Genomic DNA, 26,904 nt, shown 5'->3' with positions numbered 1-26,904 from the left:
AGATGTCTCTGGCTACCATCCAGGAAGTGGGAATTTCTGTTGTGGCCCGCCAGCAGCCAGCACAGCTGGCAGCAGATTCAGACAGTGAGGAGGTTGGGGAGGAACGTGGACCAGTCCTGGAATCTGGGGAAGGCTCGGACGAGGGCTCTGCATCAGAGGCAGAGAGGGGGCCAGGGTAGTTCTTTGCTGCCTCCTGAGTCTGACATCAGCAAGGCAGAAGAACAGTGTGAGCCTGTTCCCAGTGTGCACATGCGCAGAGCTGCCAGGAGACAGGAACAATTAAGGAAACAGGGTCGACTTGGGAGTAAGGCTTGGAGATGATTGGCTCCTCCCATAAGACATAAAAGAGAAGCGAACGGGACGTGAGCTTTTGCAGGAAGCAATTAGTTCATCTTGCCGATTCAAGATTTGAAAATTCTGTTTGTGACTCTGTGCCAAGTTTGGCCTTGCTCTGCGTCTGGAAATTAGCTCTCTGGCAGCGTTCCACGTGAGATAGTTGGGGTGTTGATAACCTTCCTCTGACAGACTGTTTATCAAGCCTTGCGGACTGTAAATGAAAGTAATTTACAGCCGTATGAATTAAAGAAGTTTGCCGGGATTACGTTTGTGCTGTTTAATTTCTAAGGAAGCCTAGGTCAGAACAATTTCCCTTGGGAGGGGCTGCGACGTGGCCCCCCCCAAAATCCTCGCCCACTAACACATCTCCCAAACTCACAATCCCCGTTTTAGCTTACGTGCTTCCTCTCGCTGCCCCTTAAGGACTTGGCTCCAAAATAGATCAGAGTGGATCCCGAGAGAGTAATCCAGTATCTGGTCCAGGAAGACAGCTGGAAAAAAAAGAAAGGGAATTGTAAAAGCCAAAGCTTTCCCCTTACAAAAGCCCTCAACTTAACAAGAGTTTGTTTAGTGTCCGTTTGAAGTGTCGGTTTGAAGTTACTGACGGTTGCAGTGTCCCAGGGGTGTGTGTGTATGGATTCACTTAACAACTGTGTTATTAATTTAACAACTGCAGGGGTTCACTACGGCAAGGAAGGTCGTAAAATGAGGGGGAAAACTCCCTTGACAAATGTCAAGTAACATTCTGAGCAACCGAAATCTGGGGCTCCATTGCAGTTGGAAGTCAAGGACTTCCTTCCTGTAATTTACTTATGACCAGGTTCCTCTCCCGCTCTGTTCAGCCGAAACTGGGAAATTTATCAAAGCTCCGTTTTGAAACGTTGAACCTTCAGGGCAAAAACGCTGCCATGAAGGACGCGCTTGAAATCAGGAAAGACTAAAAACAGTCAACCACGTTCAAGTTTTGTTTTTTTCCAGTGGTTTTTCCTATGCTCTTTTTAGCGTTTTGTCCCCCGCCACAAAAAGGTTGGAAAAGAGCTGCCGGTGTCCCCATCGCTCCTTTTTTTTAAAAATCAAAACATGGGAAAAAAAGAAGAGAGTTCGTGTATCTTTCCTCACTGTTTATTTCACCCAAAGTTCACGTACAACAATTATAAAGGCAGATAAGGGTCCTTCGTGCTCTTTGGACCTTAATTGATTCCTTGCAGACGTTTCCTTATCCAACTACAGAAGTGGCCAAAATTGTGGAATCCTTTTGGGGAAAAGTCTTATTTTCTAAAACTAGCTAATAACACAACTTTTTTTTCTTTTTTTGGAGTAGTCCCATAAAATTATATATCAATGGAAAGATAATTTAATCGAGAATGTCATGCCATAACTTTCATGAAGGATTTGCTATTAGAATAGCAGTTACAGGATAAAGAAGACAAGAGAAACACGTAGAAAAAAACGAGATCTGCAAAAATGATCACCACGCCAGTTAATCCTTCGTTGGGTAACCTTTAGCATGAATGACGGCCTTACAACGTCTTCCCATGGAGGAAACCAAGTCTTTGAGTTCTGCAGCTGTTATCATGTGAAACCAAGATTGAATTATGGCTTCTATTAACTGGGTTTTATTGCTGGGTCGCTTCTGACTAGCCAAGTTTCTTTAGTCCGCTCCATAGATATTCAATTGGGTTAAGGTCTGGGCTATTCTAGCAGTGGAATAGGATTATCTTGAATCTCCAAAAAAAAAAAAAAAAAAAAAAAAAGTGGTGTTATTAGCCACCAATCTTCAAAAATACACTTTTCCACAATTTTGGTCACTGCTGTAGATAACATCATCAGTGCTAGCAGTGACGGGTAGCACTGATGATGTTACCTACGCTGGTCATGAAGCGTCTGTAAGAAAACAATCACGTGACCCCCAAGGACTCTTCATTTCAACGTGGAGCTACACAATTCCTCCTCTATTGGTACAGCTAGGCTTACTATTCCACCCATCATCAATTTCTCAATCTCACTAATTTAAGGAGCTACCAATATTGCTGTGTTGATTGAAACTGAAAAGGAGACACTTCTTGCCCAGGGTTTTGCTTTTGCTACAGTCCAAAGCGTATTTGATGTGGTTACCGTAGGCTTCCGGCCTTCCTTCAGCAACGTCTTTCTTCTCAGGGGGCCTTCCATAGTCACCACGCCCATGGAAGCCCCCGATCTGCAACTGCAGGCACCTGCTGGGCTGAACCGAAAGAGGCACACAGGTTTGTAGGAGCAGCAGAAATTAAGATGATTCTTACATTACGACGGCATGCAAAATTGATATTGACGGAACCCTCGGCTCGTGCAACCTGTCTTCTTCTAAGCATGGACCCTCAAAGTACGGTCCTCTTCTTCTTCCATGTTTGAAGAACTGCCTTTGTAATACAAGACTTGATCTTTTAGTGCCTGTGGCGTCCTTGGTGCTCTCTGAGCTGGGCGGTTTCCTGGCAGGCATTTCATGACCCAATTAGGTAACGTCATCAAGTGTTAGAAGGAAGTGGGGTTTGCTCTCGGTTGATATCAGGGGTGAAATCCAGGAGGTTCTGACAGGTTCTGGAGAACTGGTAGTGGAAATTTTGAGTAGTTTGGAGAAGTGGCAAATACCACCTCTGGTTGGCCCCAGAGTGAGGAGGGAATGGAGATTTTGCAATATCCTTCCCCAGGAGTGAGGAGAGAATGGAGACTTTGCAATATCCTTCCCCAGGAGTGAGTGGGAATGGAGATTTTGCAATATCCTTCCCCAGGAGTGGGGTGGGAAAGGAGATTTTGCATATCCTTCCCCAGGAGTGGGTGGGAGTGGAGATTTTGCACTATCCTTCCACTGCCATGCCCACCAAGACACACCGCACCCACCAAGACACACCCACAGAACCGGTAGTAAAAAAATTTGGATTTCACCACTGGTTGATATACTAGTGACCTGCCCGGTCACTGTTGGCGGGAGTGTTCTTGGTGGTACTTAGATTGGGCTGTTGTTTACTGTTGGCTTATTTGTCTGAGTTGGTAGTTCCTTGATTGTTGACTTCTTGATTGTTGGCCTAGTCTAGTGCTAACCTTGGTGTTACTCTCAACTTATCTGGGCATTGATTGCTGTTGAAAAGATATTTGGGTATTGTTGTTACCTAGTAGGCTAATGAAATGTCTGCAAGCAAACAGCAAAGCTCAGAAAGCACCAAGGACCCCATTTCTCCTCCTATCTGCAAACCCCACTCCCTATTGATACCGATGACGTTACGTAGTAGGGCCATGAAACGTCTGCAAGAAACGCACCAAGCTCAGAGAGCACCAAGGACCCCTCATTTCAACCCTGAGATATAAATATTCCCTTCCAGGAGTACTTCAGTTCAATAACAACGAAAGCCCATTAAGTGAAGGAAGACAAAGGGGGAGACATAAAAATACAGCTTTTCTTGGCTGATAGCTGTGCTCAAAACAACACTGTGGTTGATAGGTTAGTCAAAGCCATTGACTGTGAAGCCAAATAGATCCTAACTTTTCTCACCTTGCCGAGTAGAATATATATATGTCTTATAAGTTTTCGCGGGTGTGCATATGCAAAAAATTAAAATCTCGGGTGTTTTCCCGTGTCATTGTAAATAAGTTGGTTAAAATATTTAAAATCCTGGTTAAAATCCCAGCTTGAAATCTTCTAAAAATCCTTACAGAGCACTCTGCAAGGTCCTTTAAAACCTCAGCTAAAATCCTACCAGTGACTTTAAAAGCTGGGATTTTAACCAGGATTTTAAATATTTTAACCAACTTATTTACAATGACACGGGAAAACACCCGAGATTTTTATATATATATCTTTAGCCAGGTTCTTCCTATGTAAACCAAGATTTTTATGCAGCCCTAGTTCAGTGAAATCCCAATCCACTAGTTTCTAGAGTTTTTTTTTTATTTTTCCTGGCAGCCAGCAAACACTAAGATAGATCTATTTCTGACTATTTCTATCTTAGTCTCCTTAGTCTCCCAATGGGCAGCAGAGTGTTTGCTGGCTGCCAGAAAAAAAAAAGCCTAGAAACTAGTGGATTGTGATTTCACTGAACTAGGGCTGCATAAAAATCTTGGTTTACGTAGGAAGAACCTGGCTAAAGAGAAATACACATAAAGCCTACGAAAAGGAAAGAAAACATATACATATATATATATATATACACACACACAAACACTCAATGGTGACAGTGTGATATTTTCCCAATAGGAACTGCCTATTAACAAGAGACAATTGACAGCATATATGAGGGTGTATTATTAAAATATATATATATATTTTAGTATACTAGCCAAGGCGAGGAATATTAAAAAAACGGTAAAAGGTGTTTGAAAGTATTGATTCAAAAGACAGAGAGAATGAACGAAAGGCAGGCAAAATAAGGACTGAAATGGAAAATGGACTGGAGAGAGGGATCCTTTCAAAGGCGGGAAATCTTTTTTCCCCTCACGATTTTAACAAAGTCTTCACTGACGGAGAAGCCTGGCCAAAAGCTGAGTTCAGCAAAAGAATTAATTCATGATGATGATGAAGAACAGGAGGAACAGAGGAAGCTGTGCAAACTGGCGCTGTGAAGAACCCATTTTTTCTTTTGGCTAGCCTCGGACAAACCGACTAGGATGATTACAACACCACTGGCCCCCTTTTTATTCTTAAGTCAGATATATATTTTTCTCAACTTCGTTCCAATTTGGGAAGCATTTAAGTAAGGCATCGCACGTCGTCGCCTTGCTTCAAAAGTCTGAGGGAAAACCCAAGTTATTTCGCTTTCCTGTCAGGTGGAGTGATTTGCACGCTCCGTGGAGGTTATTTCAGATCCGGTTTTTTTGCTGAACGAAATGCATCCCGGTGTTTTCAGCGACCATCACGTGTCGCTAAATCGTAAATCACAAAGACACGGTTACCGTTTTATCTGATTTAGCATCAGAGAAGGACCAACCTGAGAACAGTCTAGTTCATGGTACTCCATGATAATTAAACTCTAAGACAAATATACCTACCTAAAAGGTAAAGATAAGGCTATCTAAATTAAGCTTAAACTCTCTGCAAGTGTGAGAGTTTAGGTGTAATTTAGATAGCTTCAATCTTTAGATAGATGTTAATGTGTAACTTCTTTTGGACCTGCAAAGCAATTTTTCAAAGTATCTGCTTAAGAAGCCACTGGTAAAATCCACAGGGTATTAAATGTGGTTAAATCTGGACAACTCTATACTTCCTTCTTTATTCTCCATGCCTCAGGACTGTTCAAATACGATAAAGAAGTCTAACTGGACTTTCTATTCCGCATGTTTATATGCAACCTGTTGTCCCCAGTTCGGGTGTGAGTCTGGTGCCGAAGCCATTGATGGACGCCAGACCCTGAGGTGAAGGTTTTCTGATTGCTTTTTATTGGAGTACTCCAAGGAAAAGGACTCCTGGCCAAAATGCCAAGAACCAAGAACAAAGGATTAAGGAAGGATTAAGGGGGAGAGCCTTCTCTGTGGGGGCACTTACCCTCTGGAATGAGCTGCCCCCGGAGATACGGCGGATCCCGGATCTTCGCACCTTTCGTCGTTCCCTAAAGACGTTTTTATTCCAGCAAGCCAGGCTGGCCTAACTCTTTTAAATTGTTTTAATTCTTAAATTGTTAATTATCAGTTTTAATATAGGGGTGTTTTAATAATAATAATAATAATAATTTTATTTCTATACCGCCCTTCTCCCGAAGGACTCAGGGCGGTGTACAGCCTATTTAAAAACACAAACAAAACAATGATATAAAATTTAAAATAATTAAATAAATGGCTCAAATTTAAAACCCCAATAAATTTAAATACCCCAATTTAAAACTATTGTATTGATAGTCCGGCCTGGCGGAACAACAGGGTCTTCAATGCGCAGCGAAACACCCGGAGGTCAGATATCTTACGAATTTCCGGGGGCAGTTCATTCCACAGGGCTGGGGCTCCCACAGAGAAGGCCCTCCCCCTGGGCGTCGCCAGCCGACATAACTTGGCTGACGGCACCCTGAGGAGACCCTCTCTGTGGGAACGAACTGGTCGGTGGGAGGCTATTGGTGGCAGAAGACGGTCTCGGAGGTACCCGGGTCCTATGCCATGGAGCGCTTTAAAGGTGGTAACCAACACCTTGAATCGCACCCGGAAGACCACCGGGAGCCAGTGCAGCTCGCGCAGGAGGGGTGTCACATGGGCATAACGGGCTGCGCCCATAACCACCCGCGCGGCCGCATTCTGGACCAGCTGGAGCTTCCGAGTGCTCTTCAAGGGGAGCCCCATGTAGAGAGCATTACAATAGTCCAACCGGGAAGTAACAAGGGCATGAGTGACCGTGCGCAGGGCGTCCCGATCCAGAAAGGGCTGCAACTGGCGAATCAGGCGAACCTGATAAAAGGCCCCCCTGGCCACGGCCGTCATATGCTCTTCTAAAGACAGCCGTGCATCCAGGAGGACACCCAGATTGCGAGCCCTCTCCGTGGGGGGCAAAGATTCACCCCCAATAGTCAGCGATGGCACCTGCTGACTATATCGGGGCGCCGGGAGCCACAGCCACTCGGTCTTGGAGGGGTTGAGTCTGAGCCTGTTCCTCCCCATCCAGGCCCGCACGGCCTCCAGGCAGCGGGACATCACATCAAGGGCATCGTTGGGGTGGTCTGGGGTGGAGATGTACAGCTTTGTGGGCCAAATTAATTTAATTGGATTTTAATACTTTAAAATATTTTAATATTTTTAATACTGTTTTTAAATTTTGTATTTTTTGTGTTTTATCTGTTGGCCGTTCACCGCCCCGAGTCCTTCGGGAGAAGGGCGGTATATAAATATAAACAAATAAAATAAATGAAATAAATAATACATTTTAAATAAAAGAGAAGGCGGGACAAGGCGAGATAATAAGAAATATCATCTAATAAACATTTTAGTTAATAATTCTACAATTTGTTCTATTGGTCTCTAGCTGTCCCTATTCCTAAGCCTTGGCTAATGAATGCCCCAGGAGTTATCTAATACACATCTTATTGGCTGCAGGCCATCTGTATTCCTAATTTTTAGCTGAGGCCTGCAAGTTGTCTAACTCTTGTTACTTTTATCAGCTTTCTAACTACCCAGAATTGTTACAAGATTTACACAGGCATATTTCCTGTAGATAAACATTATTTGTTCTTGCCACACACACTCCGCAATTCCAGGCTTCCTGATTTACTTTCAAGGGTGTCATGACCTGGCTTTATTTTACCATACAGCCTATCATTGTTGCATGTAAACATGTGCAATCCTATTTCTCTGGAGGTGTGGAGGTGAAAAGCATAGAAGTGAGTAAAAATAAGGATTTATTTTTTTTAAAAAAAAACCACAACTCTTGGCATACCCTCCCTGCTAACATGAGAAGGAAGTCACTGCGCAGATGGGAAACAAAAATGACAATGCTTTTGAAAATAAGGTCTGAATTAGCAAGGGGTGGGGTGGGGAAAAGAGTGGGTGAAAATAAGATTTGGCACCATCGTCCAGAGAGAAAGAGAGAGAGACAAACCCACCACCTAATTGTACCTGTAGACACAGCTCCGACTTCTGGGTGAATTCCGAATTGGCACCCGCCAGTTGGGCCCCAGTGTTGCATACAACCGACCCCTGTTTACGAATTCACAGGTTAAGTTCTTTAGTTAGCAGGCAAATCGCAAGGCAAAACCTCCCCAAAAAATTAAAACACACGAGAAAAGGCGGGGCCGATCACAATGGAATCACGGTCTACCGTCCTCACGTTTTGCACCCGAAGTGTAAACTAAGCAAGAGGAGCCTTGGGTCGGGATTGGAATCGGACGTCCGTTAAAAAAGGGAGGGATTGTTGAAGCTGTTTCTTGGTGGCTTACTTACTTCTAAGCTTCACAAGGACTTGGAAGAGCAAGGACTTGGGAATAAGAGAGGTTTTTTGGGGGTGGGGGTGGGTTGTAGGAAGAAAATCTGCCCCGTCAGGTCGAGGGCAAAGCTGAGAAAAATACTCAGCAAACAAAACACGCCAAAACATCAGAAGAACAATTCGGAGCGGAGAATGAAGGGTGGGAACCCCCATTGAAAGCAACGAGCGGCTTTATCGTAGCTGAATAAACCAGGAACAGTCAACGGCCTTGATCGTAAGCAGACAACCCAGTTCCTCCCTTTGAGGAAACCAAGATTCTGATCCACAAATGATACCGTTCTTTCATGTTATTGACGGCGTGGCCTTTGGAGAATAAATGCTAACTAAGCCATGCATTGTGACCGAATTTCCTCCCCGGCTGAGAGTTGTCAAGGTCAAAAGAGTAGCTGCTTAGGTAATACCTCACCAAGGCAAACAAGACTCTCTTTGTTAACTGAACGAGGTGAGCAGGTTCTTCACAGTCCAAAAATAATATTTGAATGTACGATGGGATATATGTGGCAAACATATATTAGGTCACACTTTTTATGGAAATAGAATACAATAATCCCTAATAGAAAACCACAAGAACCTGGATTAGTAAATATAATGTAAACACAAAACTCTCCTCCAAATCTCGTGACACGCCAGTCAAACTTAGCTACCCAAAGGTTGGTCTTAGAGCAAATATACAACATGCAAAAAAAAATCTGATTCCTTGCCGGATAAAATAAACCTAGGCAGATCTCTCAAGTACAATTAATTCTCCTCCGAAGTGAAAATCCAGAACTTTGGTTCCAAATCTTTAGGAAACTGGAAGTTCCTGTCTTCAGATTCCAAAAGGTACTTGGGTACAACTTCGATATTTTCAATTAAAAAAAATAAAATAAAAATCAAACTTGGGCCTGTCACTCCCGCCTAAGAAGTCAAGATTTTTAAAGGCGGGGGGGGGGGGGGAAAGACTTGGTATAAGAAATAAATCTAGAATCGCAAAGATCGACTCAAAGGGGGCTCATCGGGAGCCCAGATACAGGTGGAGAAGGAAACACGAGTGAGATTGTGGGCATTCTGATCGACAATAATCCAATATTACCTTTGGCGCGAGCAAAGGTTTGGAAATATTTATTCTATAGCTTGACGCCACTGGAAAATCTAGCCTGCTGCTGGATGCACACAAGAAAAGCATTGCAAAATTCATAGAACATTCACAGCCCCAGATAAAGAAAATATTAAGAGGGAGAACATTTCTTTGCATAACCCCACGATCTGAATTTGGGTAATTCAGATGATCCGAGACTTCAGTTAAAATGCAACTAGGTCCGATCCATTCACAGTCAAAGAGAAGCTCACCTTTCCAGCCCCAATGATGGTTCTTCGCTGAATTCCGAACTTTCGCTGCTTTCTGTAAAACAAAAAGGACAAATATTTTAAAGCAAGGGAAGGGAAAATAATAATAATTCAAAACAGGTCTATCGTGTCCCCTCACAGAAGCCAAAAGATCTTGATACTCGGTTTCATGCCGTTGACACTCCAAGCCACAAAAGGTTGCAGTTTTCCATACCCACAAATATTTTAAGGAAGCTTTAAAGCTGTCTTTATTTTCGCCAGGTTGCAACGGGGAAGGAGATTCGTTCTCGGGGGAAATTCGATTTATCGAAAATAAAGACGTTTGTGGTTTAATGCAACGACATTTGGGTTTCAGTAAAAAAGAAAGAAAGAAAAATCCCCCTCCATCCACAGACAAGAGAGACAATAAAGAGATGTTAGATATTTTTCCCCTTTAATTGAGATGGGAGAACAGGAACTGGCAGTTCGGTGTCATGGAAAATCAAGCAGATGATTTATCGGATTATGGAAATGAAGGTCTGTTTTTAATAAATCAATGCAATCCCATTAAATTCACCGGAAGGGAATTTAAAGTTGAGTCTTTAAGGATGAAATGGGTTTTCTTTTCTTTTCTTTTCTTTTTTTTTGCAAACGGAGTAATTTAGATTTTTTTGGGTTGTCTATCGCTTAGGTTGTCTATCGTTCAAATGGTGGTCATCATAACAACCCTCCTTTCCCTGTTCAAGAAGGCTAAATTACCGGTAATCTAAATGTGGCTACGGAACCGTTCAACATGACCATCATTTGAGATTGATTGATTGATTGACTAGATGATATGGAATGCTAGCACATTTCCACATTTGGATTGTGATATGGTAAATTGCGTTGCCCGTTTCACAGGTAGTTTAATCAGAAACTCATGCTACAGTAGACCAGCTCTAAGCCATCAAAGACACCAAGGTCTCTCAACCAACAGTTTCCTCACTGTCTTGCCTGCTAATTTTACCTTCTGGAACATAGAACCATAGGCTGGAAGGGACTTTAGAGGTCTTCTAGTCCAACCCCCCCCTCTGCTCAAGACAGGAGACCTTAAATCCGTGATGGCGAACCATGGCGGCATGTGGAGCCATATTGGTGGGCACGCGAGTGCTGCCCTAGCTCAGCTCCAGCACACAGCGTCAAAAACAGGACATGATGATGTCCGGGCAGGTGGGCGGAGCCTCCCACAGCCGCAGCTACCAGTTTTCCTGAACGGGATAGAACCGGCTGGATGGTGTCTACCTTATGAGGGGGGAGGGGGGAAGAAGGGCGGTGTCGTCACAGGGGGTCCACGAAGACTTGAAGAAATGTCAGGATTTAAATCTTAAGTCTTTGGAATCCGTGGCCATGGCCACAAAAGGTATTTAAAGGGGTGGGGGAGGGTGTTCCTGGTGAAGAAAAGATCGAGAATCTATCAAGATGGCGGGAGTTACCTCAGCCAAGGAGTTGAATGGAGGCAAGCCACAGAGAGTCCTGTAAACGTTCTCCGATGACTTAAGATGTATTCTAAAGCTACCCGCGTCGTAGGATAGTTGTGTAAACTCGGATAGATCCGAGTCGTGTAAATCTAGGGTGTTGGGAAGCCAGGAATCTGGCAGCACCTTTTCCGACGAATGCGTTTCATTCAAAGGCATCTTACTTTGGTGATCTTAATTTAGTTCCAACTAACAATGGAGCTTCTCAGTCGTCCATCAGGTCACGGTTGTCCCCAAAGTGCTTTTTTCAAGAGACAACTGGACTTTTTTGGTTTTTTTTCTTGGAAGACGTTTCGCTTCTCATCCAAGAAGCTTCTTCAGCTCTTCTTCTCTCTTCTTCAGAGCTGAAGAAGCTTCTTGGATGAGAAGCGAAACGTCTTCCAAGAAAAACAAAGGAAGTCCAGTTGCCTCTTGAAAAAAAGAGCACCTTGTGGACTTCCAACTGAGAATAAAATTTCTTGTGTTGGAAAAAGGGCTAGCAGGCTCCGGATTCTTAATGATGCGCGATTTCTATCTACAAAGATGGGACGATTCTGACTCGGCCTGAAACTCGGTTTAACTGGCGGTCCTTTGATTTATAATCTTAACAGACTCTAAAATTTCCCTTGGTAAGCAAGGCAGTTGTTAAGAGTGTTTGTGTCCCTTTCTGGCCACGGTTGTGAGTGGTGAATTGCTCCAGCTGTTAAGTCAGGGGTCAGCAACCTGCGGCTCTGGAGCCGCATGTGGCTCTTTCATTCCTCTGCTGCGGCTCCCTGTCGCCGGTCGGCTTCACAATTGTTAGGGCTTTTGGTTAGGACAGGTAGAGGAAAAAAGGATGCCGCGCTAGGAGGAGACTCTATGGTGGGGGAACCGACTTCCAGTCGGCTCCAGAATTGAATGGAGTGGGGGGGGGACTTCTGGTTAGGACTTTTGTGGCTCTTTGAGTGTTTAAGGTTGCCGATCTCTGTATTAAGTGGACACGCCAATTTGCCGAATTTTGACCACGGGGATGTTTCAACGGCCGTGTGAAAAACAGTCGTATGCCGCTTTCTTCGGGGCTGTTGGAACTTTGGACGGTCCCTAAACAGAATAACAGAGTTGAGGGGGACGGACACCTTTGGAGGTCTTCTAGAAGACCCTACCCGGACGAAAGGCGGTTAAGTTGAGTTTTCCCCAGTTGTTTGGTCATCCCCGAGGGCCCTCTCTGGATTCCAGAGCGGAGGAGATGGGCAAGCTCCCAAAGCTACCCTTCTGAATACTTACCTAGTGAAACACCATTGGTGAAAACAGAATTTAGCGGGTGGTTCCTGACAGGGCTGTGAGATTCTAAGACACTGTCATCCAGCAGGTGGCGCTGTTTCTCTGTTGGGAAGGTGGCGCTTTTACTTTCAACTACACTGAATTGACACATCATACTGGAAAAATGGGAAGAAAGAAAGAAAGGAAGGAAGGAAGAAAAAAAGAAAGAAAGGGAGGGAGGGGGAAAAAAAGGCAACATTTTCTTAGGTCATCTGGTAAAAGCCGTTCATGCTTAGATTTTGCCTGCCTGGACAATTGGGCTTTATGGGGGTTCTTAAGGGACAGGAAGTCAATCAATCAGAATAGAGTTGGAAGGGACCTCGTAGGTCATCTAGTCCAACCCCCTGCCCAAGCTGGAGACTCTACACCATTTCTGACCGATGGCAGTCCGGTCTCTTCTTGAAAGCCTCCAGGAATGAAGCTCCCACAACTTCTGGTGGCAAGGCGTTCCACTGTTTGAAAATGCTGGAGAAAGCAATGCTGTTTCTAACACTAAGCTGAATGCACAAATTCCTTAACTGACAGGCTGATTTCTTTTAGGCCAATTTGGCACCCATAAAATAGGAAGAGCCATCCTTGACTTGGGTGATAAGGAAAATTATCTTAATTATCTTCTGGTATCGGCCAACTTTCACCGGGGGAAAAAGTGGCACCGCAGCAGAACTTCTGCAAGACCAGATAAAGGGGTTTCTAAGACGAATGTGCGTTACTAAGGAACCAGGATCCTTGCAAAGTAACTGCAGGCAGTCCTCGTCTTACAACCACAATTGAGCCCCAAATTTCCGTCGCTTTGTTGAGCGAGTTACAGCCCATTTCACGACCTTCCTTGCCGCGGTAGGGGAAGCGAGTCACTGCGGTGGGTAAGTCAGTAACCCGGTTGTTAAGTGAACTTGCCTCCCCCCCCCGTTAATTTTGTGCTCACAAAAGGGGACGATGTGACCTTGGGGCACAGCAACGGTCACAAGTATGAGCTAGTTGCTAAGCGTCTGACTTTCGATGGTGTGATCACAGGGACCCTATGAAGGTTAAAGGTAAAGGTTCCCCTCGCACATATGTGCTAGTCGTTCCCGACTCTAGGGGGCGGTGCTCATCTCCGTTTCAAAGCCGAAGAGCCAGCGCTGTCCGAAGACGTCTCCGTGGTCATGTGGCCGGCATGACTCAACGCCAAAAGGTGCACGGAACGCTCTTACCTTCCCATCAAAGGTGGTCCCTATTTTTTTTATTTGCATTTTTTTTTACATGCTTTCGAACTGCTAGGTTGGCCGAAGCTGGGATAAGTCACGGGAGCTCACCCCGTTACGCGGCGCTAGGGATTCGAACCACTGAACTGCCGACCTTTCGATCGACAAGCTCCGCGTCTTGGCCACTGAGCCACCACATCCCTTATGAAGGTTATAACCGTGAAAAACGGTCCTAAGTCAGCCGCTTTTTTTCAGTGCCATTGTTAAGTTTGAATGGTCACTCAAACGAACTGTTGTAAGTCGAGGACTACCTGTAGAGAAAGGGAGACGGCTTCCTAAGAAGGAGGCGGCTGGCTGCAGCACGTTTCCAATGGCTGCCTTAAAAAAAAAAAAAAAACCTAACTAAGCTGCATGTTTCAGTGCAGATTGCAACACCCACTTGTTTCCGAGGCTGTGACTCTTCCTGTGTCGTGGTACAGGAGGGGTGTGCATGCTGGCCGCTACCGAGGCGTCAGGACAGGTGGGCCTTCTGCTGAACCTCACAGCTGCCGACACTTCGGACGGACCTACAAAATAGACACCAATTAATGCTAAGCTAGGTATCGGGAAGCCCATCGCTAGGGGAGCCGTCGCTCTGTTCTCGGGGGAAAGCTGGAAACGTTTTCTGGAGGAAGGTGAAGACGATACGGAGGAGGAGAAAAAGAGGGCAGTGTTGGGAAACTGGAAGGTGGGGTCAAGCAGGGAACTAGCTTGGAGTCATCGCGCGGCTGCAAAAGGCAGAAAAGCCTGACCGCCTCAAAGATCCATGGAAGACTTATCTGGTGGTTCCCAGGGAAGGCAAGCAGCCTAGTAAGATTCTTGTAACGTAGGCAGAAGACAATAAAGTTGTTGCCTTTAACTATTTAAGGTGGAAGAAGGCTTAAGTTCAAGAGCGGGCCAAGAGTTTCAAGTGTTCTCAAACACTGCTTCCGACCCACCAGAATGACGCCATCTCTTATTCCTGAAACATCTAACGGAACAACAGAGTTGGAAGGAACCTCAGAGGTCTTCCAGTCCAACCCCTCGCTCAAGCAGGAAACTTTACACCATTTTTGCACAAAGGGTTGTGCAAACTCTTCTTTAAAAAAGGCAAAAACGAACCTCCAGCGTTCGCTCCATAATCTCTTTAATTAACTGAAATCTTGAACTCTGCATTACGTATCATTTTGATAGCAATAGCCTGCCCCACCAATACGAAAAAAATAAATAAATGAAAAATACGATGCAGGGTCTCAGGTGCGACCATCGGTGTCGAACGAGAAACATATGCTTTGAGTTTATTTGCAAGACCACTGGCCAGTCAAGAATTCACAGCATCAGCGTCTCGGGGGGTTGAGGTGGGGGGTGAGGAACGAGAGGAGGTTTTACAGGAATTTGAGCCAGACAGATGACAATTCTGGAAATTGGAAGGTGGTTTCAGGGCCAATAGGCTACACATTTGTAGCCAGCATGCACACTGGAGCGTAGACAGAAAATAACGTTATCGCATTCTTTGACAACTTCCTAAAGGCCACGCGGAACCAACAATTGCTGCATTTACTGTATATATTACACTGATATGTGGGGGGGGGAGAGGGAAGGAGGGAAGGGGAGAAAAAAAAAAGAGAGAGAGAGAGACAGAGACAGAGACAGAGAGAAAGGAAGAGAGAGAGAGAGAGAGAGAAAGAAAGAAAGAAAGAAAGAAAGAAAGAAAGAAAGAAAGAAAGAGAAAGAGTGCGAGAGATAGAGAGAGACAGAGACAGGCAGAGAGAGAGAAAGGAAGAGAGAGAGAAAGAGAACGAGACAGAGAGAGAGAGAGAAAGAGCGCGAGAGACACAGAGAGACAGAGACAGGGAGAGAGAGAGAAAAAGGAAGAAAGAGAGAGAAAGAAAGAAAGAGAGAAAGAGCGCGAGAGATAAGAGAGAGACAGAGACAGGCAGAGAGAGAGAAAGGAAGAGAGAGAGAGAGAGAGAGAGAGAAAGGAAGAGAGAAAGCTAGAGAGAAAGAGAAAGGGAGAGAAAGAGAGCGAGAGAGAGAGTGAGAGACAGCGAGAGAGAGAGAAAGGAAGAGAGAGAGAGAGAGAAAGAGAGAGAAAGGAAGAGAGAAAGCTAGAGAGAAAGAGAAAGGGAGAGAAAGAGAGCGAGAGAGAGAGTGAGAGACAGCGAGAGAGAGAGAAAGGAAGAGAGAGAGAGAGAGAAAGAGAGAGAAAGAGAGAGAAAGGAAGAGAGAAAGCTAGAGAGAAAGAGAAAGGGAGAGAAAGGGAGAGAGAGAGTGAGAGACAGTGAGAGAGAAAGGTAGAGAGATTAGATCTCAACAAAGGATTAGATCTGGGTGACTTGGGAATTGCTTCCAGATGGAAGATGTCCAACCTCTGAGGTAACAACGGTCCTTCGGTCTTGACCAACACAAGTCCTTGCAAAAACAATTCGGTTCTCCTATTAAGGTACAACGGTTTGCAAAACGGGTTTTAAGGTCTGAAAATTGTTTGATTTGGGGGTTCTTGGCTGGCTTCCATGCTCCCATTGGTTTTTTGTTTTGTGTTTTTCTCTTAAAGGTGGTAAGAACCACCTGCCTGATTTTTTGATGGGCCCATCACTTTGCTAAGTATTGTTTCAGATTCCTTCGTGGAAATTTTCCCCGATGGGGAAAAGAGAACCGGGTCTCAGATCCAGACGGTGACTAATGCATGAGCCTGCAATCATCTAGCAGAAGGATGACCTCATGCAGAACTTTCTAAGTTGCCTTCAATAATTTGAAGACAGACTTTGATTTATTATTCAGAGAGAAGCTATGGAGACAACAACAGGCTAAGGAGAAACTGACACGCTACGTAGAGTTCTACAAGCTAGCCAGAGATCGTGGTTTAATCACAGTGCACATAAATGAGGAAGACATGTGTTAACCTTGGAAGATATTTGCTTCAGTTTCCATTCTAAAGAGAGTCAGAGGTATATCCTTCATCATCGTCTTTTAATGACCCCCAAATCCCTTGCGGGATGAAGTCTGGGCACCTGAGCAGATTGTTTACTGGCCGGATGCCTTTCCTGTCGACAATGCGGAGTTTTGTTCGACGGATATATTCTCATCGTGCCCAGAGAGAGAAATATCTGCCTCTACCTAGGATCGAACTCACAGCCTCCTGATTGTGAGGCGAGAGCTCCACCTCTAGGCCACCGCACCACTCCTAATCAAAGGTATATCCTTGCCCCAATTTATTCAATTTTTTTGTATTATTTTTTCATCCGGCCCTATCTAAAAGTGAGTTTTATTATCCAACATTAGAGATCAAATTCACATCCATTCACATTTATACCATTATACTGTTATTCTCTTCCTGACAGAGTCCACGATACTTGCCAATATTCTTTTTTTTACAAAGAAAATGAATTGCAATGAGGTAAGAGCTGGTTCTGTTTAGGATGCGACATCAGAGGTGGGTTTCAGCAGGTTCTGACCAGTTCTGGAGAACCGGTAGCAGAAATTTTGAGTAGTTCGGAGAACCGGTAGTAAAAATTCTGACTGGCCACAACCCCATCTATTCTCCGCCTCCCAAGTCCCAGATGATCGGGAGGAAATGGGGATTTTGCAGTATCCTTCCCCTGCCACGCCCACCAAGCCATGCCATGCCCACGCCCACAGAACCGGTAGTAAAAAAATTTGAAACCCACCACTGGCCGGCGTGCTTAATTGCCTTTGCAGTTAGAGAATTAATGGCATCCAGCTCTAAGAGATGGAAAATTATAAATATTTAGAAGCTGTTGGGAGTTTGTTTTCAATCTTCCGCTGATGATGATCTCTGCCGAAGCCAACTTTATTCCGGGGCCAACCGGCTGAACCTTTCACTCAACGGGCGCAGCTGTCTATGCAGGCAGAAGAGTTCGAAATGCAGTTTGATCTAAATTCCTCAGAATTAGACTTTGTGTTTCCCGCTGTGCGTGAAATGCTGGGACTTGGCTTGGCTCCTGTGACGATCTGCCAACTTGAAATACTAACAAAAACTCATTTGGCTCCTCCAGCTCTTGCTGGTGTTTGTTTCCTCTTAGGAGAAAGGCCTGGTCTTAATTTTGACTTATTTAATTTATTTAGGTATCAGACTTGCTTGCTGCCCATCTCGCCTAGAGGCGGCTCTGGGCAGCTTACAAGCATTAAAAGCCAATAAAACACTGAAATTGACACCACCGGCATTGACAAAATCCCCATCGGTCAATTGCAGAAGGCAGCTTTGCTGGGAACATCTTACATCTTATTGATTAAAACCTTTTAACACGTTCACATCTGCCTCTCCCAGGTCCTTGGGGAAGGACTTGGATAGGTAGACAAAAATGCCAAATCCAGTCTGAACTCTGCAACCAACCGTAATAATAATACTTGGATAGTGTGGCATTGACAAAATTCCCATTGGTCAATTGTAGAAGGCAGCTTTGCTCGGAACAGCTTACATCCTGCAATGATACCTTCAAGCATCCGCACTGGCCTATCCCAGCTCAATGGCCGCCACCACCTCAGCCGTGGATCTTCCTTCCTTCCTAATTATTTCCCCAACTTTCTTTCTGCTCGCAGAAGAAAACCTGCCCCCCAAGGTGAAATCTGAATGTCAGCGCTGATGGTTTTAAGAGGTTTAGAAACCGTTGGGAATGGAGCGCCTGGGTGCACGCCTGATCCGAGCCCCGAGTAAAAACATTTTGATTTAACGAAACTCCCACTTTCGTGCATTACTTGGGGTGGGTCTGGCTGGCCTACGAAAACTTCCGGGAAAGCTGCCAAATTTGGTTTTCTAGCTGGGATGTCTTTCAAGGAGGCCTGCGGGGGTCTACGCCTGAACACATTTCACTGAGCCAACGTGGGCGCCCCCTCCCCAAAAGATTATTTTGCTTCTTATTTTAATCAAACAGTCTGCTTTTTAAAAAAAAAAAAACATCAAAATTGGGCTTTGCAAGGGTCGTACCGCACCGGGGTCGGAGGGTGGGAGTGGGAGAGGGATATTATGACTATAAATAAAATATAATAACCCAGTTGTAAAAAGATTTCTTTCGGAGTAAAAAAAAAAAACCCCAAACCAGGAGTTTTTGTGGAAAAAAATCATGCTGTGACATAAGAAGACTAAGTGAGGTTGGAGCCATTCAGAAAGGCAGTACAGTTAAGTCCTCGACTTACGACCCTAATGGGCCGGACTCCATTAGGGTCGTAAGTCGAGGATTGCCTTTACAAACCCTCCTTTCATGAGATCTATCCTCAACTTACAACATTTTCATTTAGTGGCCATTTAAAAATTACAGCGGCGCTGAAAAAAAGTGACTTAGGGGCCGTTTTCCACATTTACGACATTTTTGGCATTGACAGAATCCCCATCAGTCAATTGCGGAAGGCAGCTTGACTTGAAACGGCTTACATCCTGCAAAGGTCTTGAAACGGGGCAAGACTCAGCTCAAGGAAGGTCCCACTTAATGACAGATATGGTGGGGCTCGGTTGTGGCGAGGACTACATGGATTCCAGATCGTACCCTTAAATCAGATTCCACCCCAAAAGCAGAAGCAAAGCTGCTTTTTAATCAGATTTTTTAAAAAATTATTATTATTTCATCTCAGGGTCCACCGAGCAAGAAATACATTTAACTCATTTAGCGCAAGAATAAAGACTGTGCTGGAAAGCTTCTGGCTTCCCGTTGAGGAAAAATATTATATTAGATGTTGGAAGCCAAAGCCCAGCCCTTCATTCTGAGGTTATAGTCATCGGGAACGAAGGAACGGGCTTCTGTTAAAAGCATATTTTCCTTTTTTTGTTGTTTTTTTTAACTCCTCGTAACTTTCTGCCTCACTGAGCTTATAGGCGCCCAAGCCAACCCGTCATATCTGTAGGACTTAATCAACACTGAAGCTAAACAGGAGATCCCTGGGAAGGGCAATGCAGAGGGGGTTCTAGAGGGAAAACAGGAGTGGGTGGTGGAAGGAAACTCGGGGACCATCTCTCCTTCTGCATTACTATTACTATTAATCTTCTCATCGTTCCTATCACCCGTCGCCTCCCACTTATGACCGGTATGACCGTAACTTTGTTGCTGGTATCCTTACGATTGATATTGATATTGTTTCCTAGTATGATTTGATTGCTTATTTGTATCCTATGACTATCATTAAGTGTTGTACCTTATGATTCTTGACGAATGTATCTTGTCTTTTTATGTACACTGAGAGCCTATGCACCAAAGACAAATTCCTTGTGTGTCCAATCACACTTGGCCAATAAAGAATTCTATTCTATTCTATTCTATTCTATTCTATTCTATTCTATTCTATTCTATTCTATTCTATTCTATTCTATTCTATTCTATATTATTCTATTCTAATTCTAATCTATTCTTCTATTCTATTCTATTCTATTCTATTCTATTCTATTCTATTCTATTCTATTCTATCCCATATTTTCTATTCTATTCTATTCTATTCTATTCTATTCTATTCTATTCTATTCTATTCTATTCTATTCTAATTCTAATATATTCTTCACTTCACTTCTATTCCATATTTTATATTCTATTCTAATTCTAATTCTAATCTATTCTTCTATTCTATTCTAATTCTAATATATTCTTCTATTCTATTCTATTCTAATTCTAATATATTCTTCTATTCTATTCTATTCTAATTCTAATATATTCTTCTATTCTATTCCATATTTTCTATTCTATTCTATTCTATTCTATTCTATTCTATTCTATTCTATTCTATTCTATTCTATTCTATTCTAATTCTAATTCTAATTCTAATTCTAATTCTATTCTATTGATGCCGGACATCTATAAATGGACCTTGTCTTCTCTTATGATTTTAGTCCTTCTTCCTTCGTACACACATATGTGGATGGCATCAAAGACGCGGCTGATCCCAGTTAACAACAAGCATTGAAGGCAACCGGGGCCCCGAAGGGGAGGGAATCAGTTCTATGAAAAACTAGTTCTTTGTTTTCTCGATGGGGGTGGGTGGGTGTAACCCAACGAGCTAACTGGAAACGGCCCTTCTTGCCACACAAGGCAGCCTTGGGAAAGGAATTCCTTTCCTTCGATTCGATTCAGCCCATTCTCTGCAGACTATGGATGAGCCACAGGTACATGAAGAGTCTTGCGCAATTCTTGGGCGACGGGAGAGTCTAGTGGTTAAGGCACCAGGCTAGAAAGCAGGACACGGTGAGTTCTAGTCCTGCCTTAGGCATGAAAGCCGGCTGGGTGATTTTGTGTAAATCACCAGGAGACGGTGAGTTCTAGTCCTGCCTTAGGATTTGAAAGCCACCTGGGTGATTTTGTGCAAATCACCAGGAGACAGTGAGTTCTAGTCCTGCCTTAGGATTTGAAAGCCACCTGGGTGACTTTGGGCCAATCACCAGGAGATGGTGAGTTCTAGTCCTGCCTTAGGATTTGAAAGCCACCTGGGTGACTTTGGGCCAATCACCAGGAGACGGTGAGTTCTAGTCCTGCCTTAGGATTTGAAAGCTACCTGGGTGACTTTGGGCCAATCACCAGGAGACGGTGAGTTCTAGTCCTAACTAAAAGCCAGCTGGGTGACTTTGGGTGAATCCCTCTCTCTCAGCCCAACCCACCTCACGGGATTGTTATTGTAGGAAAAAAAAAAATAGGAGGAGGAAGGTGCATTGCACAAGATCGCCACCTGGAGTTTTGCCAAAATAACTGATGATGTTACCTAGTTGGGTACCAAAACGTCTTCAAGGAAACAAGGAGCCTTGATGGCGCAGCAGACTAAAGCACTGTTAAGTAACACCAGCTGCCTGCAATTACTGCAAGTTCAAATCTCACCAGGCTCAAGGTTGACTCAGCCTTCCATCCTTCCGAGGTAGGTAAAATGAGGACCCGGATTGTGGGGGCAATAAACTGACTTTGTATAAAAAAGAACACCGCTTGGGGGGGCCCAAAAGCCCTACTAAGCAGGTATATACAAAAGTATGAAGGCTATTGCTTAACGCATTGTAAGCCGCCCTGAGTCTCCGGAGAAGGGCGGCATATAAATCGAATCAATCAATCAATCAATCAATCAATCAATCAATCAATCAATCAATAAGCTCAGAGAGCACCGAGGACCACCACCTCCAAGCAAAAGATTTCTCAGGGGGGGAGAAATAAAACCAGGTTCTCCAACCTTGGAGGCAGTAAAAAACTCTCCGAGGTTACGAAAGACTCAGTTCTCTAAATGAAGCTAAGATTGGAGGACGGATTGAAGACTCAACTATGATTTCTTCCTTCAACTGTCATCGGAGGGAGGGGGGGCCTTCTGGAGACAATGAGACTGGTAGCTTCGCTGAAAGACGAGCTTTTAACGGGATCCTGACTCCTTAAAACATTTTCCCCCCCCTCCTCTTCTCTCCTTGCTCATCACAGGATGTCCTGTCTCCATTAAAGAATGGGGGTTATATTTTCTTTTGTTCTTTCACCCCGCCTGCCCCCTTTTTTGTCTCAAAAGTCTATAATTCCCCAGGCGTCTTTTCGGGGTTTTTTTTTTTTTTTTTTTTTTTACACATTGTATGCAAAATTGTTCTGGGAACCGTTTTGTTTAAACGTAGAAGTAGGGGGGGAAATGCTTTGCATAAACCAGGAAGAGTTTTCTTCTAAGGGAGACGTTATTACAGCGAACACATGATTTTTCAATTCATTTTTTTCACATACGGGGGGGTGGGGGGAAGGCAGTTTGCTTTTCGTTAACTTTTCGTGTTACTGCCAGGACGGCGCTGACCTCAACGGGAAAATAATGCATAGTGAAAATAGTGCAGAGAAGGTAAAACGTTGTTTTACGAAGGGTTTACATTATTGGGGGATTTGAGAGAAACGCTGATGGCTGCACTTAAAAAAAAAAAATTGTGGCAAGCACATTTGGAAAAGCTGAAGCACGAAGCGTTGCTATCCCAAAGGATCCCTTTTGGTTACTTTCCTTTGCATAATTTCCCCGTGAAATAATCATTCCTGGGCCTTAGACGAAGAGTAACTTATGTAATTCTTTAGTAGAACAACAAAAGTGACAAGTAGGAATTCAGTAAGTTTTCCCTAGTAAAATGAGACAGAGAAGGTTACAAGAAAATTGCTAAACAGAGATTAACACCAGGATTAATACTAGAACAAGCAGAAAACAATACCCCAAAGAACTCCAACCAACACTAACAGGGCAAGTCACTTGTGTATAAACAGAGAGTAAACCCTACTCCCTTCTAGCACTGATGATGTTACCTAGATGGGTCACGAAATGTCTGCAAGAAAGCAACCAAACTTGGAGAGCAACAAGGACTCCACAATTTCAACTCTTCTCTGCTCCATTTTTGTTTGAGATGGTAGTTCTTCCTTCCCAGTTCCTTTAGCCCTATCAAGGAACCACCAAGAGAGCACACCACACTCCTTTCAAGCACTGATGATGTTATCTAGTTGGGTCACAAAACGTCTGCAGGAAAACAACCAATCTCAGACAGCACCAAGAATCTCAACGTTGTCCTTTCCTTCCTTACCCTCCCTCTCTCTTCCTTCTCCTCTAGTTCACAAATCCCACTCCCTTCCAGCACTGATGGTGTTACCTAGTTGGGTAACGAAACATCTACAAGAAGACAACCAAGCTGAAGAGAGCCCAAGAATTACTTCAGAATGAAACAGTTCATTACAAAAAGACTTTCAGGTGAGAGGCGAGGGCTGATTCGTTTATGGAGGGTGACGACTTTCAATTCTGTAGCTGTTTCGTTTCGCAACCATTTGTGAGCAGAGATTATAAGATTTTTGGAGGGACAGGATTAGGAAATGAGAGAGAATGACAAAAGCCGCTCATTAATCCATCATGTCCTGGAATAGGAGCAGAAAATGTGCCGTGGGAATTCTGGTATCGTCTCCTGGAAGGATGCGTTGAGAAGAAGCTATCAAGGAAGCGAGAGCGAGTTAAGACAATTCTGTCTTGCAGTCAACAATTGGCAAACTCAAAATCCCAGAGCAAAGCTATTTGCCAGTAACCATGGCTACCTCTAAAGTAAACGCCATAGTTAAATGTCAGGCTGTTTACATGGAAAAAAAAGGACGCAAAGCGAAGGAAGTTCCATCCAGCTTACGTCATCGGTATAGTAAATACCACAACTGGGCCAAGGGCCTTGTTGCCTCTTTTGAAACGACGCTTCCCTGTTCCTTAAAAAAAGCAAAGCAGAGACAAGACGACAATGACCAACACAAAACTTCTGAGTTGCAACTTCAGGTTTAATTCCAGAGCCAGCCAGACCAAGTCCACCTCATTGCAACCACTCAACTCTCCCACGAGAAGAATTTGATCATCCACGTTCAACTGAGCGATGATGGGAAGGAGCTTGCTCTGCTCACGTTGATGGTGGCCTCAACAGGGTGATGTGGTTTCACAGAGAACCAGGAAACAAAAGGATCTATTTATGGCTGCGTGTGGTGGCCCGTCACATTTCTCCTTATTTCCAGGTTAAATCTCTCCTTATTCAGTTTCCATCCATTACTCCTTGTCTGGCCTTCGGGTGCTTTGGAAAATAGCTTGACCTCCTCCTCTCTGTGGCAGCCCTTCAGATATTGGAGGACGGCTATCCTGTCTCCCCTGGTCCTTCTCTTCACTAGACCAGCCATGCCCAGTTCCTGCAACCGTTCGTCGTATGTTTGAGCCTCCAGTCCCCTCATCATCCTGGTTGCTCTTCTCTGCACTCTTTCTAGAGTCTCCACATCTTTTTTTATAGTGCGGTGACGAAAACTGGATGCAGTACTCTAGGTGTGGCCTTATTAAGGCTTTATAAAGTGGTATTAGTACCTCTCCTGATTTTGATTGAATCCCTCTGTTAATGCAATTTAGGATTGTGTTGGCTTTTTGGGCTGCCACCGCACACTGTTGGCTCATATTTAATTGATTGTCCACTAAGACTCCAAGATCCCTCTCACAGTCACTGCTATTAAGCCTGGTTTCCCCCAGTCTATATGTCTACTTTTGTTTTTTTTTCTTGCCTAAGTGTAAGACTTTTACTTTTCTCTACATTGAATTTCATTTTATTCTATAAGGTTTTCAAACCCTCTACCAAGAATTCTGCTCACAAGACCCGAGGTGACCTCTTCAGGGTAATTTTCACTGCTTATTTTTCCTCTTTCCAAACATCAACAAGAATTACTGCTGATGTGCAAGATGCAAAGCCGCATTGTTTCAGTTCTTGCGTGATGCCAAGCTGAAATTTAAGTCAAGTTGCGTTAAGCTACGAGGCCGTGTCTTTCGCGCTCTCCTAGATTCGAAAGACTAGGATAAGATCTTATACAATTTTTACTCTGGTTTAAATTATGATGTGAAAAATTTTTCAAGGGGAAAAAAGAGCACGATGGAAGTTATGTGTTCTCAAAACAACCGTCTGCTGGCTACAGAACCCATCATGGCCATTTTTGAGACCGAGCCCAGATGGCTTCCTTCGTCCCAGGCAACTGAATGGAAAATGGGAACGGGTGAAATAAGTTTAAATAAAGATCCACATATATCTTTTTCCCTTTGGCTTTCAAACTTCTGAGGCTTTAAACGAACTCCAAGGTATCTAACTTCTACCAGGAGTTAGTGTGTGAAACGAAATCTCAGCCATTCGTTCGTAAAATTATGTTGCTTGGGGAAAAAAAAAATACCGATATTCGTCTGGACTGATTTATGGAGAGTTCGCTGACAAGCACAAGTGGGTTTGCACAGGAGGGCAAAACAATTGCCATCAGACCTCACAAAGGCGTTGGGTCCTTTGAGATACTTCCAGTCAGATCATATTTAGGGTTGTGGTGGGGAAAATAGAAGGAGGAAGGTGTTTCAAATAGAACAGAGGTCTTCAAACTTGGCAGCTTTAAGACTTCTGGACTTCAACTCCCTTGAAGTCCACAAGTCTTAAAAGTTGCCAAGTTTGGGGACCCTTGAAATAGAATAACAGAGTTGGAAGGGATCTTGGAGATCTTCTAGTCCAACCCCCTGCTTAGGCAGGAAACCCTACACCACTTCAGACAAATGGTTAGCCAACATCTTCTTAAAAACTTCCAGTGTTGGTGCATTTACAACTTCTGGTGGCAAGTTGTTCCACTGGTTAATTGTTCTAACTGTCAGGAAATTCCTCCTTAGTTCTAAGTTGCTTCTCTCCTTGATTAGTTTCCATCCATTGCTTCTTGTCCAGCCCTCAGGTGTTTTGGAGAATAGTTTGACTCCCTCTTCTTTGGGGCAACCCCTGAGATATTGGAAGACTGTTATCATGTCTCCCCTAATCCTTCTTTTCATTAAACTAGACATACCCAGTTCCTGCAACCGTTCTGCATATGTTTCCGCCTCCAGTCCCCTCATCCTCTTTGTTGCTCTTCTCTGCACTCTTTCTAGAGTCTACACATCTTTTTTTACATCGTGGTGACCAAAACTGAATGCAACATTCCAAGTGTGGCCTTACCAAGGCATTATAATATTAACACTTCACATGATCTTGATTCTATCCCTCTGTTTATGCAGCCCAGAACTGTGTTGGCTTTTTTGGCAGCTGCTGAATCCTGCTGGCTCATATTTAAATGGTTACAGTTAATAAATGCTTACAGTTATTAGGACTTTTATTTCTTAATTGCAGAACTGTTAAATTGGTATCAAATATAATTATCTATCTATCTATCTATCTATGTAATCTATCTATCTATCTATAGTAAATATCTATCTATCTATCTATCTATCTATCTATCTATCTATCTATCTATCTATCTATCTATCATCTACAACTATCTCTATCTATCATCTACAACTATCTATCATCTACAACTATCTATCTATCTATCTATCTATCTATCTATCTATCTATCTATCTATCTATCTATCTATCTATCTACCTACCTACCTACCTACCTACCTACCTACCTACCTACCTACAGTATCTATCTATCTATCTATCTATCTATCTATCTATCTATCTATCTATCTACCTACCACCTACCTACCTACCTACCTACCTACCTACCTACAGTATCTATCTATCTATCTATCTATCTATCTATCTATCTATCTATCTATCTATCTATCTATCTATCATCTATCTACCATTTCTACCTACCTACCTACCTACATCTATCTTTCTATCTATCTTATTTATCGTATGTATGTATGTATGTATGTATGTATGTATGTATCTATCTATCTATCTATCTATCTATCTATTTGTCTAGAAATAAACACATAAATAATAAAAAAAATTAAAAAAGAAGCTGGCATTGGGAGGTCATTCTTGCTTTGAAGTAATTAGTCGGAGAGTGGCTCCAGCAATATAGGAATATATATATATATGCGATGTGGGGGAAGCAGCAATTTTTCCTTGCAAAGGAACACATTCCAA

General features: G+C 43.6%; 1 protein-coding gene across 1 annotated transcript in view; it reads right to left on the bottom strand.

The window, feature by feature from the left end:
* The window catches only part of RALGPS1 (Ral GEF with PH domain and SH3 binding motif 1), a 245,490-nt gene that overhangs the window by 6,478 nt on the left and 212,108 nt on the right, over positions 1-26,904 (bottom strand). Inside the window, exons 10-15 of the mRNA XM_070955902.1 lie at positions 13,978-14,104; positions 12,322-12,473; positions 9,590-9,641; positions 7,894-7,974; positions 2,452-2,557; positions 735-827 (exon numbers count right to left, since the gene is read on the bottom strand). Of these exons, the coding sequence (XP_070812003.1) occupies positions 735-827; positions 2,452-2,557; positions 7,894-7,974; positions 9,590-9,641; positions 12,322-12,473; positions 13,978-14,104 (611 nt within the window). The remainder of the gene's footprint in view (positions 1-734; positions 828-2,451; positions 2,558-7,893; positions 7,975-9,589; positions 9,642-12,321; positions 12,474-13,977; positions 14,105-26,904) is intronic.

Source organism: Pituophis catenifer, unplaced genomic scaffold (genome assembly GCF_029215685.1).
Source record: "Pituophis catenifer annectens isolate HBS135680 unplaced genomic scaffold, rPitCat1.0.hap2 SCAF_17, whole genome shotgun sequence".
In the NCBI taxonomy this organism is placed as follows: Eukaryota; Metazoa; Chordata; class Lepidosauria; order Squamata; family Colubridae; genus Pituophis; species Pituophis catenifer.
This window is presented reverse-complemented; position numbering and strand designations above follow the sequence as displayed.